At 45.4% G+C, this 16,590-nt stretch overlaps 1 protein-coding gene across 1 annotated transcript in view; it reads left to right on the top strand.

Annotated features, from left to right (window-relative positions):
* Window positions 1-534: 534 nt before the first annotated feature.
* The window catches only part of si:ch211-102c2.8, a 114,904-nt gene continuing 98,848 nt past the window's right edge, over window positions 535-16,590 (top strand). Inside the window, exons 1-2 of the mRNA XM_038793481.1 lie at window positions 535-664; window positions 12,511-12,523. Of these exons, the coding sequence (XP_038649409.1) occupies window positions 535-664; window positions 12,511-12,523 (143 nt within the window). The remainder of the gene's footprint in view (window positions 665-12,510; window positions 12,524-16,590) is intronic.

The raw sequence follows: 16,590 nt of genomic DNA, 5'->3' as shown, positions 1-16,590 counted from the left end.
TGAGCATCCCCGGACGATACTTAATATCGTAAGTGTAGGTGGAGAATTCGATTCTCAATCTCAAGATCTTATCATTCTTGATCTTGCCCCGCTATGCGTTGTCGAACATAAAGGTGACCGACCGCTGGTCGGTGACGAGGGTGGTGAACCTCCTACTGACTAGGTACCACCAATTACGACACAAGAGTGAGATCAAGTGAATGAAGGCTTTAATACGCAAATAACTTAGCTAGCCAGAGACTTCAGTACAAACTGAGCACCACCCACTGGATGCAACATTATATACAGCCCCAGGGAGGCGGAGCCAGAGGCGGAGCCCACCGGGGTTCCAACCCAAGCCTTAAAGGCATATCACACCAAACCTTAAAGGCATATCACCTATCTGGTGAATACATTCATCACACACAAGCAGGGGCAGAGCAGCCTGGGAGGTGGCTTTTACTATGGCAGTAAATGTGATAGCTAATGCCAATCCAGAGAAAATGGCAGGATCATCCTGTGGAGTCTTCCAAACTACTGAAATAGAGTCACCAAATGGTAGCTGTGTACGATGTTGCTACTGACAAAGATCTGTTGGCATTAGCCCTGGTGCTTTACCTGAGGCAGCCATCTGAAAAGGTGCAATGTGTCTACCTGCATGTTGTGCTGCTTTGTGCATCTAATGGTAAATATAGCAAGGCCAAGAACAGCTCATGTTTTAATTTCTATCATTTGTTTTGGTCACATATTCTTGTCCAGTTATCTTCTCCAGTGAAGGTAATGACTCATTTTGGACATAAAGCTGCCCTCTGATACCAAATACAAATGCCTACTGTTTATGTGTGAGTTTAGGCATTGAGGAAGTAATTCTCTGATTCCAGAATCATTTCTGCAGTGAATTCCTCTGCCTACAACAGTAAATATTCTGACATGTGCAACATGGAAAGTGTGTCATTTTTTAAAATGAATTTTATTCTCATTGCCAACACCAGTATCCTCTGTGGCAGGTATGACTCCAGCCATTTCTCCCATAACTGATCACTTTTGCTCAGCACGGTAGCACAGTGGTTAGCACTATTGCTTCACAGCGCCAGGGTCCCAGGTTTGATTTTGGCTTGGGTCACTGTCTGTGCGGAGTCTGCACGTTCTCCCTGTGTCTGCATAGATTTTCTCCGGGTGCTCCGGTTTCCTCCCACAAGTCCCGAAAAACGTGCTGTTAGGTAATTTGGACATTCTGAATTCTCCCTCTGTGTACCCAAACAGGCACCGGAATGTGGCGACTAGGGGCTTTTCACAGAAACTTCACTGCAGTGTTAATGTATGCCTACTTGTGACAATAAAGATTATTATTATTAGGTCCCTAGCTGCCATACCTATTTTAATGTTACCTTGATATCAAAGGTGCCTACTCTCTGTTTCCTGGCATTCAACTCTTGTATTTGTGAATCAAACCTACAATGAGATTTGGAACAGAGTGACCCAAGGGGACCTGAACTCAGAATCAATCAGATGGTATTGTTGAGAAGCTGTCTCTTGATGCCTGTGGTTACCACTGTTGCTTCACAGTGCCAGGGTCCTTTGTTTGATTCCCGGCTTGGGTCACTGTCTGTGCGTAGTCTGCACGTTCTCCCCGTGTCTGTGTGGGTTTCCTCCGGGTGCTTCGGTTTCCTCCCACAAGTCCCGAAAGTCGAGCTTGTTAGGTAATTTGGACATTCTGAATTCTCCCTCTGTGTACCCGAACAGGCGCTAGAATGTGACGGCTAGGGGCTTTTCACAGTAACTTCATTGCAGTGTTAATGTCAGCCTACTTGTGACAATGATAAAGATTATTATAATAACCTCACCAAGGCCAGTCTTTCAGCATCATACCCTTTTATCAGTACAATGATAAAAGGTGACTGCCGCAGCTTACAGTCCAAGCACAGGAACCAACAGAATGCCGGTCTGGGTTGAAGCAGCACGTTTTAAGCTCCCGCTGCTCATTGCCTATTGGAAGAGCTCCCGCTTGCCAGTAGGGGAATTCCTACTCCACGAAGCCCACGGTGGGATCGATTGATGATCCCCCATGTCCTTCGTGGCCACCTTTACAATGGCATTATCAATTGTCCCTTCTATTGGTTGGTTGATGATGATTGGAGGAAGCTGATAGAATGGTAATTTGATGAATTGGATTTTTCCCGGGACGATATGGTGGCACAGTTGTTACCACTGCTGCCTACACCACTGAGGACCCGGGTTCAATCCCCGCCCCGGGTCACTGTCTGTGTGGAGTTTGCACATTCTCCCTGTGTCTTTGTGGGTTTCACTCCCACAACTCAAAGATGTGCAAGTTAGGCGAATTGGCCATGCTAAATTGCCCCTTAATTGGGGAAAAAAAAATTGGGTACTCTAAATAAAAAAAAATTTTATTGGATATTTCCAGCTTTTTGTGGATAGGAATTAACTGAGCAATTTGCCATGTTGGTGGTTGGATGCCATGCATAGCTGCACTTGAACAACTTGTTTAGGGGTATCTATTTTGGGATGCAAACAGCCAAACATTACCAAAACCCATAGGGTGGGGTTCTTGTCCGGGATTCTCCATCTCGACAGCGGCCAATGGGATTTCCCATTGTGGGCAGCCCCACACCGTCGGGAAATCCCCGGGGTGCTGGCGCTACAGAGAATCCCGACAGCGGAGAATCCAGCCCACAGTCTCTTTATCCAGTAATTGAGCTGCTTCTTAATGTCACATGGAGTGAACCAATTTGGCTAGACGCTGGTACATATGAGCTGAAATTCTCCCGCCATTGGGATCCTCTTTTCCCACTGGCAGGGCAACGCACCCACGTCCATGGATTTCGCAGCGGCGAGGGCTGGCTTCAGTGGGAAATCCCATTGACAAGCGGCGGGAAGAGAGAATTCAGGTGCCAGCGCACCGCACACCACCAAGAAACATGGGGCTGAGGGAATGGAGAATCCCACCCATGATGTTGTGGACCTTGTGATGCGGCCCATCAACTCGACACGTGCAAGTGTCACATCCTTGTTTCAAAATTGGCTAGTGCTGGGCACCTCCATGACTAATGAGGTGTTCATGAAGGCTAACCCTTCTAGTAGTTGTCTGATTGTCCACCACCGTTGGTGACTGGGAGCGACAAAGATAGAACCATAGAAGCATTACAGTGCAGAAAAAGACCATTCAGCCCATTGTGTCTTCCCTGGCCAAAAAAAGGGAAAAGATACAAGCCACTCATTTTAACCCCATTTTCCAGTTGGTCGGTAGCCTTTCAGGTTACAACACTCCAGAGGCAGATTCAGGGAATTTGAGTGAATTGAGTGATTCAGGCTCAAACAGCAACTTAGGCAGTGAATTCCACACACCCACCACCCTCTGGGTGTAAAAGCTTTTCCTTGTGTTCCCTCTAATCCTTCCACCAATCGCCTTAAATTAATACCCCTGGTAATTGACCCGTCAACTAGGGGAAACAATCTTTCTTGTCTATCCTGCCTAGGCCCCTCATAATTTTGTATACTTCAATTAGGTCACCCTTCAGCCTCCTCTGTTCTAATGAAAACAACGCAGCCTTTCAAATCTCTCCTCATAGTTGCAAATTTCAAGCCCTGGCAACATTCTTATAAATCTCCTCTGTATTCTCTCCAGACCACTTATATCCTTCCTGTGATGTGCTGACCAGAACTCTACACAAAATTCTAGCTGTGCCCTAACCAGCATTTTATACAGTTCCATCATTACATCCCTACTTTTGTATTCAATCTCGTCCAATAAAGGAAATCATGCCTTATGCCTTACTGACCTATTCTTTCACCTTCAAGGACCTATAGACATGAAGTCCAAGGTCCCTCATTTCCTGCAACCCCTGTCAATATCTTCCTGCTTATTGAAAATACCTTTGCTCTTTTTGCTCTCCACCAATGCATTATCTCATTATTTTCCAGATTAAATTCCATTTGCCACTTCTCTGCCCGCTCAACTAAACCATTGATGCCATTCTGGGATCGACGGCTATCCTCTTCAGTATAAATTACATGGAGAAATTTTGGTGACATCTGCAAATTTCCCAATCATACTGCCCACATTTATGTCTAAATCATTAATATATATACATAAACAATAAGGGCCCCAACACTGAGCCTTGTGGAACACCACTGGAAACTTTTCCAGTCGGAAAAATATCGCATCGACCATTACCCTATGGGCGCAATTCTCCAGCCTCGTTGTGCTCTGGCTCAAGCGTAACGGGGCTGGTGAATAGCAGGAGAGGCCAAAAACAAGATCTGTGCCCGGCGCCAAACAGTTTGCGATGCAACCTGCCCGCTCCCGTAGGCAAAATCAGGATCTTGCTGGAGCGTGGCGAGAAATCAATTATCAATTATCACTACTCAAGCCTCATTTCCATACAACTAACAAGAGCAACACCATATCCAACGGCCTCCTGTCATTCAGCGGTCTCCTCAGCAAATGCTGTCGCTGGCTCCGATTAGTACTCCTTTTGAAAAATGTGAACCGGCGGAAGGGCTTCTGTGGGGAGCCGAGGAGGAGAGTAGCCATCTTTGCGGTGCTGGGCTTACCACCCAGTGCTCGGTGGGGGGTGGGGGACCCTCAGCTGGAGGTGGGGACCCTCCTCAGGGGTGGTCCATCATGGGGGGTGGGGGGCAACCGGCACCACCATGCCAACCCCTGTCTCAAATACCAACGTCCAAAACTCTCCCAATTTTGGTCAGGACCAAAACATGCAGGTGATTCACTGGTCCCGCTTCGCACTCTCACACCTATTATCCACCTCCGGGAAAAACCCGCTCATGTGTGCACGAATCATATGAGCCCTGTGAACCATTATTAATTATATTAGACTCATCCTAACACAGGAGGAGGTCGAGTTCACCCGATATAATATCTCATTTGAGACCCCTCCCCCAATGCCCCTCCCAGCACCTCCCACATCCCTTTTATCTCTTCTAATGACACCGTCCCTGTCTCGAGCAACCACCCATATATGTCCCAAACCCTCCCCTCCCCCAGCTCATCGCCTGATAACAGTCTATCCAGCATACTTGGCAGCTGGGGGAACGTAAGAACTAGGAGCAAGAGTAGGCATCTAGCCCTTCGAACCATTCAATGAGATAATGGCTGATCTTTTGTGGACTCAGCTCCGCTATCCCGCCCAAACACCATAACCCTTTATTCTTCAAAAAACTATCTATATCTTGAAAACATTTAATGAAGGAGCCTCAACTGCTTCACTGGGCAGGGAATTCCATAGATTCACAACCCTTTGGGTGACGAAGTTCCTCCTAAGCTCAGTCCTAAATCTACTTCCCCTTATTTTGAGGCTATGTCCCCTAGTTCTGCTGTCACCCACCAGTGGAAACAACTGCCCGCATCTATCCTATCTATTCCCTTCATAATTTTATATGTTTCAATAAGATCCCCCGCATCCTTCTAAATTCCAATAACTCATGCACTAGGACACCCAGGTCCCTCTGCACAGCAGCATGTTTTAATATTTTATCATTTAAATAATAATCCCTTTTGCTGTTATTCCTACCAAAATGGATAACCCCACATTTGTCAACATTATATTCCATGTGCCAGAACCTCGCCCATTCACTTAAACTATCTAAATTCCTCTGCAGACTTCCAGTATCCTCTGCACCTTTTGCTTTACCACTCATCTTAGTGTTGTCTGGAAACGTGGATACATTCCCCTTGGTCCCCAACTCCAAGTCATCTATGTAAATTGTGTTTACATAGCCGTCACGTGCTTTGGGCCCAATTGCAATTCCTCCATTTTGTCAGCAGCAAACAAGGTAAGAGAAAATGGTTGGCCGCGAAAGTCAGCCAGCGTGGGTCGCAAAGGTCGGCCGGCATGGGCCGCGAAGATCGGCCAGCATGGGTCCCAAATGTCAGCCAGCGTAGATCGCGAAATTCGGCATGTGTGGGACCCGAAGGTCAACTGGCGTGGGTCCCGCTGGTTGGTAAAAATGGGTCCCTGGTAAAAAAGTTTGAAAAACACTGCTCTAAAGGACCAATATTTGCCTTAGCCATTCTTTTTTGTTTTATATATTTGTAGAAACTTACTATCTGTTTTTATATTCTGAGCAAGTTTATTCTCATAATCTATCTTACTCTTTATAGTTTTTTTAGTAGCTTTCTGTTGCCCCCTAAAGGTTTCCCAGTCCTCTCGTCTCCCACTAATCTTTGCCACTTTAGTATGCTTTTTCCTTCAGTTTGATACTCTCCCTTTTTTCCTTAGATATCCACGGTCAAATTTCCCTCTTTCTACCGTCATTCCATTTTGTTGGTATAAACCTTTGCTGAGCACTGAAAAATCGCTTGAGAGGTTCTCCACTGTTCCTCAACTGTTTCACCATAAAGCCTTTGCTCCCAGCCTACCTTAGCTAGCTCTTCTCTCATTCCAATGCAATCTCCTTTGTTTAAGCACAAAACACTAATGTTTGATTTTACCCTCTCACCCTCCATCTGTATTTTAAATTCCACCATATTGTGATCGTTCCTTCCAAGAGGATCCCTAACCATGAGATCATTAATAAATCCTGTCTCATTACACAGAACCAGATCTAGGACCGCTTATTCCCTCGTAGGTTCCATTACATACTGTTCCAGGAAACTATCGCGGATACATTCTATAAACTCCTCTTCAAGGTTGCCTTGACCGACCTGGTTAAACGAATCGGCATGTAGATTAAAATCCCCCATGATAACTGCTGTAAGATTTCTACATGCATCAGTTATTTCTTTGCCTGCCCCACCGTAATGTTACTATTTGGTGGCCTATGGACTACTCCTATCCGTGACTTTTCCGCCTTACTATTCCTGAATTCCACCAAATGGATTCAACCTTACCTACCATAGCACCGGTGTCATCCCTCACTACTGCCCGGATGACATCCTTAAATAACATAGCTACACCACCTTCCTTACCATCCACTCTGTCCTTCCGAATAGTTTGATACCTTTGGATATTTAACTCCCAGTCGTGACCATGCTATAACCATGTTTCAGTAATGGCCACTAAATCATAGTCATTCACGATGATTTACCTTATTCCGAATACTACGAGCATTCAGGTAAAGTATCCTTATGTTGGATTTTATACCTTTGTTTTGAATCTTAACACCTGCATCAGTAACCTCTTCGAAGTTATTTTTCCTTTGAACTTTTCTCCTAATTGTCCTTATCTTTGAACCCATATCCTCATGTAACAACCTGCTGCTTCGCTTTCCATGTATGTTTTTACTTCCCGTTTTACTCCTTTTAGTATTACTGGGCCTATTCACTGAGCTCTCCTCAGTCATTGTACCCTATACAAAGGAAACTCTTTTTGTACAAAGTCCCACACCTGCATGTATCGAAATTTACTCCCCCTTGGGTGCTGAAATTTCTCCTTCAATTCTTCCAACCCCTTCTGTCCACAAACAAATCCCAAATTCTCCCAACCCCCTCCTTACTCCAACTCCTCTTAGTTGCTTCTATCCCCACCAGAGCAAACCTATGATTTCCACAATCTGGTGAGTGTACTGACGTGCACCCCGCCAACACAAAGTTCGCCGAAGCTGAGTCCAAATCTTAAGGGATGTCACCACCGCCGTGCTCGCTGTATACTGGGATATGGAGAACAGGGAGAGGAGCCGTAACCAGCGCCTTTAGGCACGCCTCCTCGCAGGAGGCCTCCTCCATTTGCACCCACGCCAAACCCCCTCCACCACCACTGCCGCACCTTTTTCACATTCACTGCCCAGTAATAATGTAGTAAATTTGGTAATGCCAGCAACCGGTCCACCGGGCACACATGACGGTGGCCCGCATGAACAGGTTTTTTGGGGTGGAGGACAGATGTGTGAGGTGTGCAGGAGGGCCTGCAAACCATGTCCACATGGTTTGGGCATGCCCGAAGCTTAGGGGATTCTGGCAGGGATTTGCAATGTCATGTCCACGGTATTAAAAAAAGAGGGTGGCGTCGAGTCCAGAGGTGGCAGTTTTTGGGGTGTCGGAACACCGGGGAGTCCAGGGGGTGAGAGAGAGGCTGACATTTTGGCCTTTGCCTCCTTGGTAGCCCGGAGACTGATATTACTAGCGTGGAGGGACTTGAAGCTCCCGAAATCATTGGTATGGGTTAGCGACATGGCTGGGTTTCTCAGTGCCCCTGCCAGAACCCCGCTTACCATCACAAACTGCCCCTCTGGATCCAACACTTTGTTAAACACCACAAAAGGCACCCTCTTTATAAACACAATTGCAAACCCTCTTGCTTTTGAATAAAACCCTGAGCGGAATGTTTGTCTAACCCATCTCTCCCTTAACCTCGTCTGATCCTTTACCCACAAGTCCCGAAAGACGTGCTATTAGGTGAATTGGACATTCTGAATTCTCCCTGCGTGCCCGAACAGGCGCCGGAATGTGGCAACTAGGGGCTTTTCACAGTAACTTCATTGTAGTGTTAATGTAAGCCTACTTGTGACAATAAAGATTATTAAATTATTTATTTTAACTTGTGCATCCGGACGATCACCTCTCATGGCGGTTCTCCAGCTTTTGTTCTGTGACGCAGTTACCAGTGAGCCTGATCCACCTCTGGGGGCTTCTCAAAGACCTCCTCTCTGACCAGCTTCCCGAACATCTTTTCCACGTAGTCAGTGGCACCCATACCCTAGACCCCCTCAGCAATTTGAATATTTGTAAACTTTGCCGCCTGGATTGATTCTCCTGGTCTTCCACTCTTGCCCCTTCAACAACTTATGGGCCTCAACCAGCATTGCCACTCCATCTCCAAAGACACAATCCCGTCACTGTGATCAGACACTGCCCTCTCTACCTCTCGGATCATCGCACCCTATGACTCCATATGCTGCTCCACCTGTTCTAAAGTCCCGCAAAGAAGGGCTACTGCTCTCTCGGTTGCCTTGTACAGACCCTCCCTCTTGCGTCTCCTGCCAATGCTTCTTAAATTCCCCTCTGATGAACTCCATCAATTGATCCACAGGCAGTAGGGCAGGCGATGACAACACGGCAAGCTCCACCATACTTTCTGTTGCTGCGCCACAAGAGTTATCCACCTCTTGAGCCAAGGCTTTGTTCGATTTAAGTCCGTTGTTGTAACCCACTGACATTCCACATTGGAGGAGAAACCTACACACTCCAGTTACGTCCCACCAAAATTCGCCATTAACCGCGTAGAAAGGGCCAAAACATGAGCCTCCAAGCGGGAACCACCTTGTGTGTGACCGGTCAACTCATGGCCGCCACCAGTAGTCCCGGCCTTTGGCTATCTGCCCTATCCCGTGCCCCCTTTTTTAAAAAATGTATTTTATTGCAAACGTATCAAAACAGGTTACAACACATAAACACCCCGGGAAACATACTTCCCAGCAATCAACTATACAGTCTGTACAAATGTTTTCCCCTTTTTCACCCTCCCCTGTTTCCCCCCCCCCGTCAAACAGCTGCTCCAACACAGTCACTAACATCCTCCACCTTTTCTCAAACCCCTCTGCAGAGCCCCTTAATTCAGATTTTATCTTCTCCAACTGCAGGAAGTTGTACAGGTCACCCAACGAAGCTGCTACCCCTGGTGCCGATGCTGACCGCCACTCCAGTAACATTTGCCATCCTGCAATCAGAGAGGCGAAGGCCACGATATCGGCCTTCTTCCTCTCCATGAGCTCCGGCTTCTCTGAAACACCAAATATCGCCACTCCTCTTCCACTATCCTGGCTAAGACCGCGAATGCTCTCGCCCTGAATCTTCCCAATTTTTCGCAAGCCCAAAACATGTGCGCGTGATTCACTTGCCCCCGCCCACACATCTCAAACTCATCTGCTTACCCCCTGAAAGAACCCACTCATTCTCGTCCGAGTCATATGCACCCTGTGCACCACCTTAAACTGTATCAGGCTCATCCTTGCACAGGAGGAGGTCCTGTTTACCCCAAGCAGTGCCTCACTCCATACTCCCTAATTGATCTCCCCTCCCAATGCCCCTTCTCAGTTCTCCTTGATCTTCACCACCCTCTCGCCTCCTGCCCCCCCCCCCCCCCCCCCCCCCCCCAGCCACTTGTATATATACCCAAGTCTTCCCTCCCCAACCACATCTGGAAGCAGCGGTCGCTCCAGCAGGATATATCCCGGCAACATAGGGAACCCCTTCCAGACCTTTCGCGCAAAGTCCCTAACCTGCAGCTACCTGAACTCAATCCCCCTCGGCAGCTCTACCCTCTCCCTTAGCTCCTCCTGACTGACAAACCCTTCCTCCAAATACAGATCCCTCACCTTGGCCAGTCCCACTTCCCTCCACCTCTGGTATATACTATCCATATCCCCCGTCCAGACTCATCGTGCGCCCTTTTTAAATAATTGTGCAACATTCACCGATCTCCAATTCTTTGTACCTCACCTGAATCTAGTGAAGATTGGAAATTTTAAAATCCATTTTCCATTTTTTAATCCCTGGCTTGATTCAACAACCTGGGATACAATCCACCTGTCCCTGGTGATTTATCTACCTTCAATGATGCCGGTCCCTCCAGAGCTTCCTCTCTCACTATGCTTATTGTATCTAATATATCGTACGTCTTCTCTTTAACTAGAATGTCTGAACCATCTCGCTCCTTACTGATGACAGAGGCAAAGTGCTCACAGCCCACATCTTCTGAACTAACCCCAAAATGACCTTGTACATCTTTGATTTGCTCTACCTTTTCCTTAGTTATTCTCTTTCTGCAATCATTATGGAGCTCTTTGTTCTGTCTGTGCCTGTTGCTTTGATGCTTTGCATGTAGGTAGCGCTGTGGTGTAGATTCATGGTCATGGTGCCTCATTCTAAAATAAACTGTATATGATCCTGACAACTTCTCCCTTATGCCATATTCAACCAGCATTGAGTTCCCACTTTAATGATGGAGGAATAAGGGATTGGCTAAACTACAAGCTTACAGATTGTGATGGCATGCATTAATGCTGCTGCTGATGCCAAACATCAATTCATGGATCTCCAGTTTTAGATAGCTAGATCTGTCATTGGTCAAAGTTAGTATAGCCAGGGTAATTAGGAGGTGGTATTTTTAACACTTTAGTATGTTGAAGCTGAGACGTGGGGCCTGGTGTTATTGTTGAAGGTTCACTGACACCTAATTGTTTACCCTCTTCTCTAGTTAGTTCTTCTGGATCACAATATGGTTACGTTTAGATGTTGTACCTGTTAACTGTAAAGCTATGTATTTGTTGCTAATGTGTTTAATTCTGTACTGAAATTAAAACGTGTTTTAATATAAAAGGTGTCTACTGGTCAGTGTTATCACACCTGTGATGCTGTAATGTTTCTTCACAGTTTTAACAAATGCAAATAGTTGGGTTAGAATCCAGGATCTTTTTTTTTAAAATATTTTTATTCAGGCATTTGTATAAACAGTAAATACAACAACATGAGTAAGGACAAACAGGAACATCATCGTAAATAACTAGCTAACCAACACCCCAACCCTCCTGCCATTCCCCTCCTCCCATTCTGCCTTCCCCGTTTTTACCCTTTACCCCCTTTCCCCCCTCCATCGTCCTGGTGACACCTTAATTCTCCTTGAAGAAGTTAATGAACGGCTACCATCTCAGGGCAAACATATCAGCCGACCCTCTCAAGACGAACTTGATTTTCTCCAGCCTTGGAACTCCGCCAGGTCACTCACCCACACCCCTGGTTTCGGTGGCTCTGGGTCCCTCCACTCCAGCAAAATCTGTCTCCGGGCAGGGAGCAGGGAGGCAAAGGCCAGGACATTGGCCTCTCTCGCCCCCTGGACTTCCAGGTCTTCTGGCCCTCCAAATATCCACCCCCATCCTCCCATTCATCAACCAACAAAGAAGAACAAAAGGCACACTCACTATCACCTACTCATTCTACTATAAACACAAAGCTCCTCTCCAAATTGCTCCTTAATTGGAAAAAAAATTACAAAACGAAAAATAAATTCCGCCTCATGTTTCTGTTACTTCTAACTAAAATGTATCTCCTCACATTTATCTATTTTAAAGTTACTTTGCCACTTAACTGTCCACTCTACAAATTTTTGATTTTTCTTGTATTATATTGCATTTTTTCTCAGTGTTATCTACAGCCCCAGTTTGGTATCAACTTCAGAAAGTGCTGTAAAAACTCAACAGTAGTTGCATCTCAGTCAGCATCTGTGGATAGAGAAACAGGGTTAAAATTTCAAATCCTTTGGAACTCAAGTTTTGATATTGAGTTACTATTTCCTAAGTTCAAATCATTAATGTAAATATTGAATCGCCATTGTTCCAACACTGACCTTGATGAAATGCCAGTTTCTTTCATCCCCCAATCTGAATAACTATCCTTTGCCCCTACTCTCCACTTTCTGGTTTTAGCCAATTTGCTGTCCATTCAGCTACTTGTCCCCTGACTCCACAAGCCCGAACTTTTGTAGTGAGTCTGGCAAACAAAATCTAAGTATATTGCATCTACTGAATAACCCTTATCTACTCTTTCTGTTACCTTTCCAGATAAATTTATCAGGTAAGCTAAGCATGGCTTTTGGAATCCATGCTGACTATTTTGACACAAAAGATGGGGGATATTGCCTTTAAATCACTAGTTGGGCCTCAGTTATATTGTGCCGTCCAATTCTGATTGTTGCACCTTATAGGAGGTTAAGGCTTTAGAGAATGAGCAATGAATATTTGGTAGAATACTACCAGGGTTGCGGAATTTCCGATCGGTGCAGTGTTTAGGGAGTCTAGGATTGTCCAACTTCAACAAGAGAATGTCGAAGGGGTATTTACTAGCGCTGTTCAAAATTGAATGGTTTTGATGGTGCAAATAAAGAAAAACAATTTAATCGGCAGGAAGGTTGGTAACCCTCACAGATTTAAAGTACAAAAGCAAATTACTGCGGATGCTGGAAATCTTCAATAAAAACAGAAAACGCTAGAAACACTGACCACATCATGCGACAGTAACAGAGTTTAACGTTTCAGGTCGGTAACCTTCGATGGGCGGGGGGGGGGGGGGGGTTCTAATGCTGCCTGACCTTCTGCTCAATCCAGCATTTTCTAAAATTATCTTAAATCTATAGGGCAGGAACCCTGATCAGAGGTTATTGACTTGAAACGCTAACTGTTCCTCTCGCCTAACCTGCTTAGCATTTTCTGTTTTCAATACAGATTTAAGATAATTAGCAAAAGCGACCCAGGGGTTAAGAAGAATTATATTTTTATTGCGGAAGGGGGGTGGAAGTAGATTCTACAGTAACCTTACAAAGGGACTTAGAGACATATGGTTAAAAAGCAGGGGTGGGGGGGGTTAAATTGCAGGGCTAATGGGATAAGAGCAGGGGGATGGAAGCAATTGGATAGAGCCCTGTGCCCTGCTGTGTGATGCTCCCCATCCCCCGCGCTTCTCAAGGCGCTAAAATTCCCGCCCTCTGCTTCCGGCGTCCTCCTGTCGCCAGGCAACCGGGACTGGACCTGTCAATCAGGGAAGCCGGGCCTTCCGGCGTGGTCCAGTTGCTAGGCAACAGCCCCTGCTGAGTGCTGTCAGTCAGTCCCCAGCTGGTGTGAGGGATGAGCGGAGGTGAGGGCGCAAAGGTTTAAAGTAAGGATTATTGCAGATTGTTCCCGATAGTTTGAAAAGGGCGTTTTCTGCCGGTTTACAAAAATATATGTAAATGGAGCCAATTCGTCTTTAATAGGGAGCGTGTAACCTCTGTGTAGAAAGCAGATCTGGATTAATGAAAAAGTATCACTTTTCCATGTTTGAATAATTTGAATTTTGTTTTGCGCTGAGTCGATTTTCCAAAACCAACAGTGATTTTTTAAAAATGATTGCGCACTAATGAGTCCTCACGCCTGGGGAATGCTTCATTGGGCTGAAGTCGCTATACGAATGCAGATGGTTGTTGCCAGCAAGGACTCTTCTTCAGGAAATGGCCCTGGGACCAGAGCTTCGAGTGGGTTAAAGTCTCTGCGCTTCCACTGATTTTGATCCCGGGGAATAAAAGTTGATGTTTGTTTTCTCTCTGCTCTGTCGGACAGTCGGAGAAGCGGGTGAAAAGGGGCTCGGCTGGGCTGTGATTTGGGCTGAAAACACTTTCTGCACATTGGCATTGAATTTGTGAGAGCCTTGCAAGCATTGGCCTCGAGTCTTTGTGGAATAAATCTGACCGCCTGATTTTCACAGGGCCACGCTTTCTAGAGATCCGACTGTCCGGTCATATTAGGGCGCTTTCACACGCTCTTCTCTGTACAGCTGGGGCAGGTTGAAGGAGTGGACTAGAAGAGAGTTAGGAAGGCGTAGGCAAATTGGGTGAGAAAAACGCATTGATATCTGGATCCTCTAAACTACTTTTGTGCCCTCTTTTCTTTTTCTGGGATCATAGCCTCAAAAAATGCTATCTCAAAAGTCCTGTCATTAACCTTTGGGGGAAGGCCACTATACGTCCCACAATAATCATTCAATTCTACTCTCTGCCTGCTGTTCGATCAGTTTTGTACCCAAACTGCCACAGCTTTCTTGGTCCAAAAGGCTTCAAGTTTTGCTAAAACACCTATTTTGCGATATTTTATAAAACACCTTTTGAATGTCCACATACACAATATCAACTACACTACCTTCATCAACCCCCATCTGTTATTTAGTTCAAAAAACTCAGTCAAGTTAGTCAAACACAATTTCCCCAAATGAATTACAGTCAGCATAGATTTGTTGTCACATATATTTCCAAGGGGCTGTTTAGCACAATTCTAAATCGCTGCAAGCAGACCAAGGCAGGCCAGCAGCGCGGTTCAATTCCTGCAACAGCCTCACCGAACAGGCGCCGGAATGTGGCGACTCAGGGCTTTTCACAGCAACTTAATTTGAAGCCTACTTGTTTCAAGCAATTTTCAAGTACTCAATATCCTAGTTAATTGTTTCCCATTGGCGTTAAGCGGATTGGCCTGTAATTGTCATCTTTATTCCCCCTCCTTTTTGGGGGTGCGATCTTCTAGTCCTCTGGGATGACTCCCATATCTAAGGTGTTTGGCCTGAGCCTCTGCTCCACCCACTATTCCCTCAGTGACCGGGTGCATCCAATCTGAACTGGTCAGGGGCTGGTTTAGCACAGTGCTAAATCGCTGGCTTTGAAAGCAGGCCAGCAGCACGGTTCAATTCCCTTTACCAGCCTCCCTGAACAGGTGCCGGAATGTGGCGACTAGGGGCTTTTCACAGTAACTTCATTTGAAGCCGACTTGTGACAAAATAGCGATTTTCATTTCAAGATTTTTCTACCTTGAGTAACTTCACCCCACAGCAAATTTTGGACCTGTGTACACAGAGGATCTTAAGTTATCTCCTGTGACTTGCAGAATGTGGCTGCAGAGCACAGTGCCAGAGGGTACCAACAAGCAAGCTTATGTCTGTCAGCATCTGTGGGGAGAAAAGGGAGCAAACATTTCGAGTCTGGATAACTCTTTGTCAAATCTTTGTCAAAGAGTTATCCAGACTTGAAACATTAGCTCGCAAGATGCTGTCAGACCTGCTGATATTGTCCAATATTTTCTATTTTTGTTTCAGATTCCAGTATCTGCAGTAATTTGTTTTTATTTTAAGCTTATGTCTGTGATCCCTTCAGGCAATGAGCTGCAAAGCAAGGGAAATATTCAGTGACCTTTATAATCAGATGTTGAGCAAATGTCCTGAACATTAATCCTTAGAAGGAAACGTGGGTGAAATCGCTTCTGATTTAGTTGTCAGCTGTGGCTCATCTGAGTCAGAAGGTTATGAACTGGAGCCACAGCAACCCCACCCCACAGCACTAACCGCCACAAATCCCCCAACCATTGCTCACAGTTCCCGGTCTCATCCAGTGTGTGGTTTCTCTTTTGCTTAGAGCAAAGATCAAATAGTTTGAGACTAACATTGATATGGTTTATTTTACTGGCAGCAAGTAAAGTGATTATTACTTGCAGCTATTTAAACAGTATTTGGGAGATATTGCTGCCTGTGATTTTATCCTGTCCATCCCTTAGTATCCCATTTGCACCCCAACTTTCCTTTTCTTATTTAGGCACCTGTGGAATGTTTTACTATTTTGTTTTATCTTCTTTCATTATTTAATTAAGCATACAAAGTGGCAAAGATTAGTGGGAGACTAGCGGATTGGGAAATCTTTAGTGGGCAATAGAAAACTACTAAAAAAAGCTATAAAGAAGAGTAAGATTGATTATGAAAGTAAACTTGCTCAGAATATAAAAACAGATAGTAAAAGTTTCTGCAAATATATAAAACAAAAAAAGATTGGCTAAGGTAAATATTGGTCCTTTAGAGGATGAGAAGGGAGATTTAATAATGGGAGGTGAAGAAATGGCTGAGGAACTGAACAGGTTTTTTACGTCGGGCTTCACAATGGAAGACACAAATAACATGCCAGTGACTGTTGGAAATAAGGCTATGACAGGTGAGGACCTTGAGACGATTGTTATCACTAAGGAGATAGTGATGGGCAAGCTAATGGGGACAAGTCTCCTGGCCCTGATGGAATGCATCCCAGCGTACTAAAAGAGATGGCTAGAGAAATTGCAAATGCACTCGTGATAATTTACCAA

Source organism: Scyliorhinus canicula, chromosome 1 (genome assembly GCF_902713615.1).
Source record: "Scyliorhinus canicula chromosome 1, sScyCan1.1, whole genome shotgun sequence".
NCBI classification, from domain to species: domain Eukaryota; kingdom Metazoa; phylum Chordata; class Chondrichthyes; order Carcharhiniformes; family Scyliorhinidae; genus Scyliorhinus; species Scyliorhinus canicula.
Note: the sequence above shows the minus strand (reverse complement) of the source record. Positions and strands in the feature narration are given on the sequence as shown.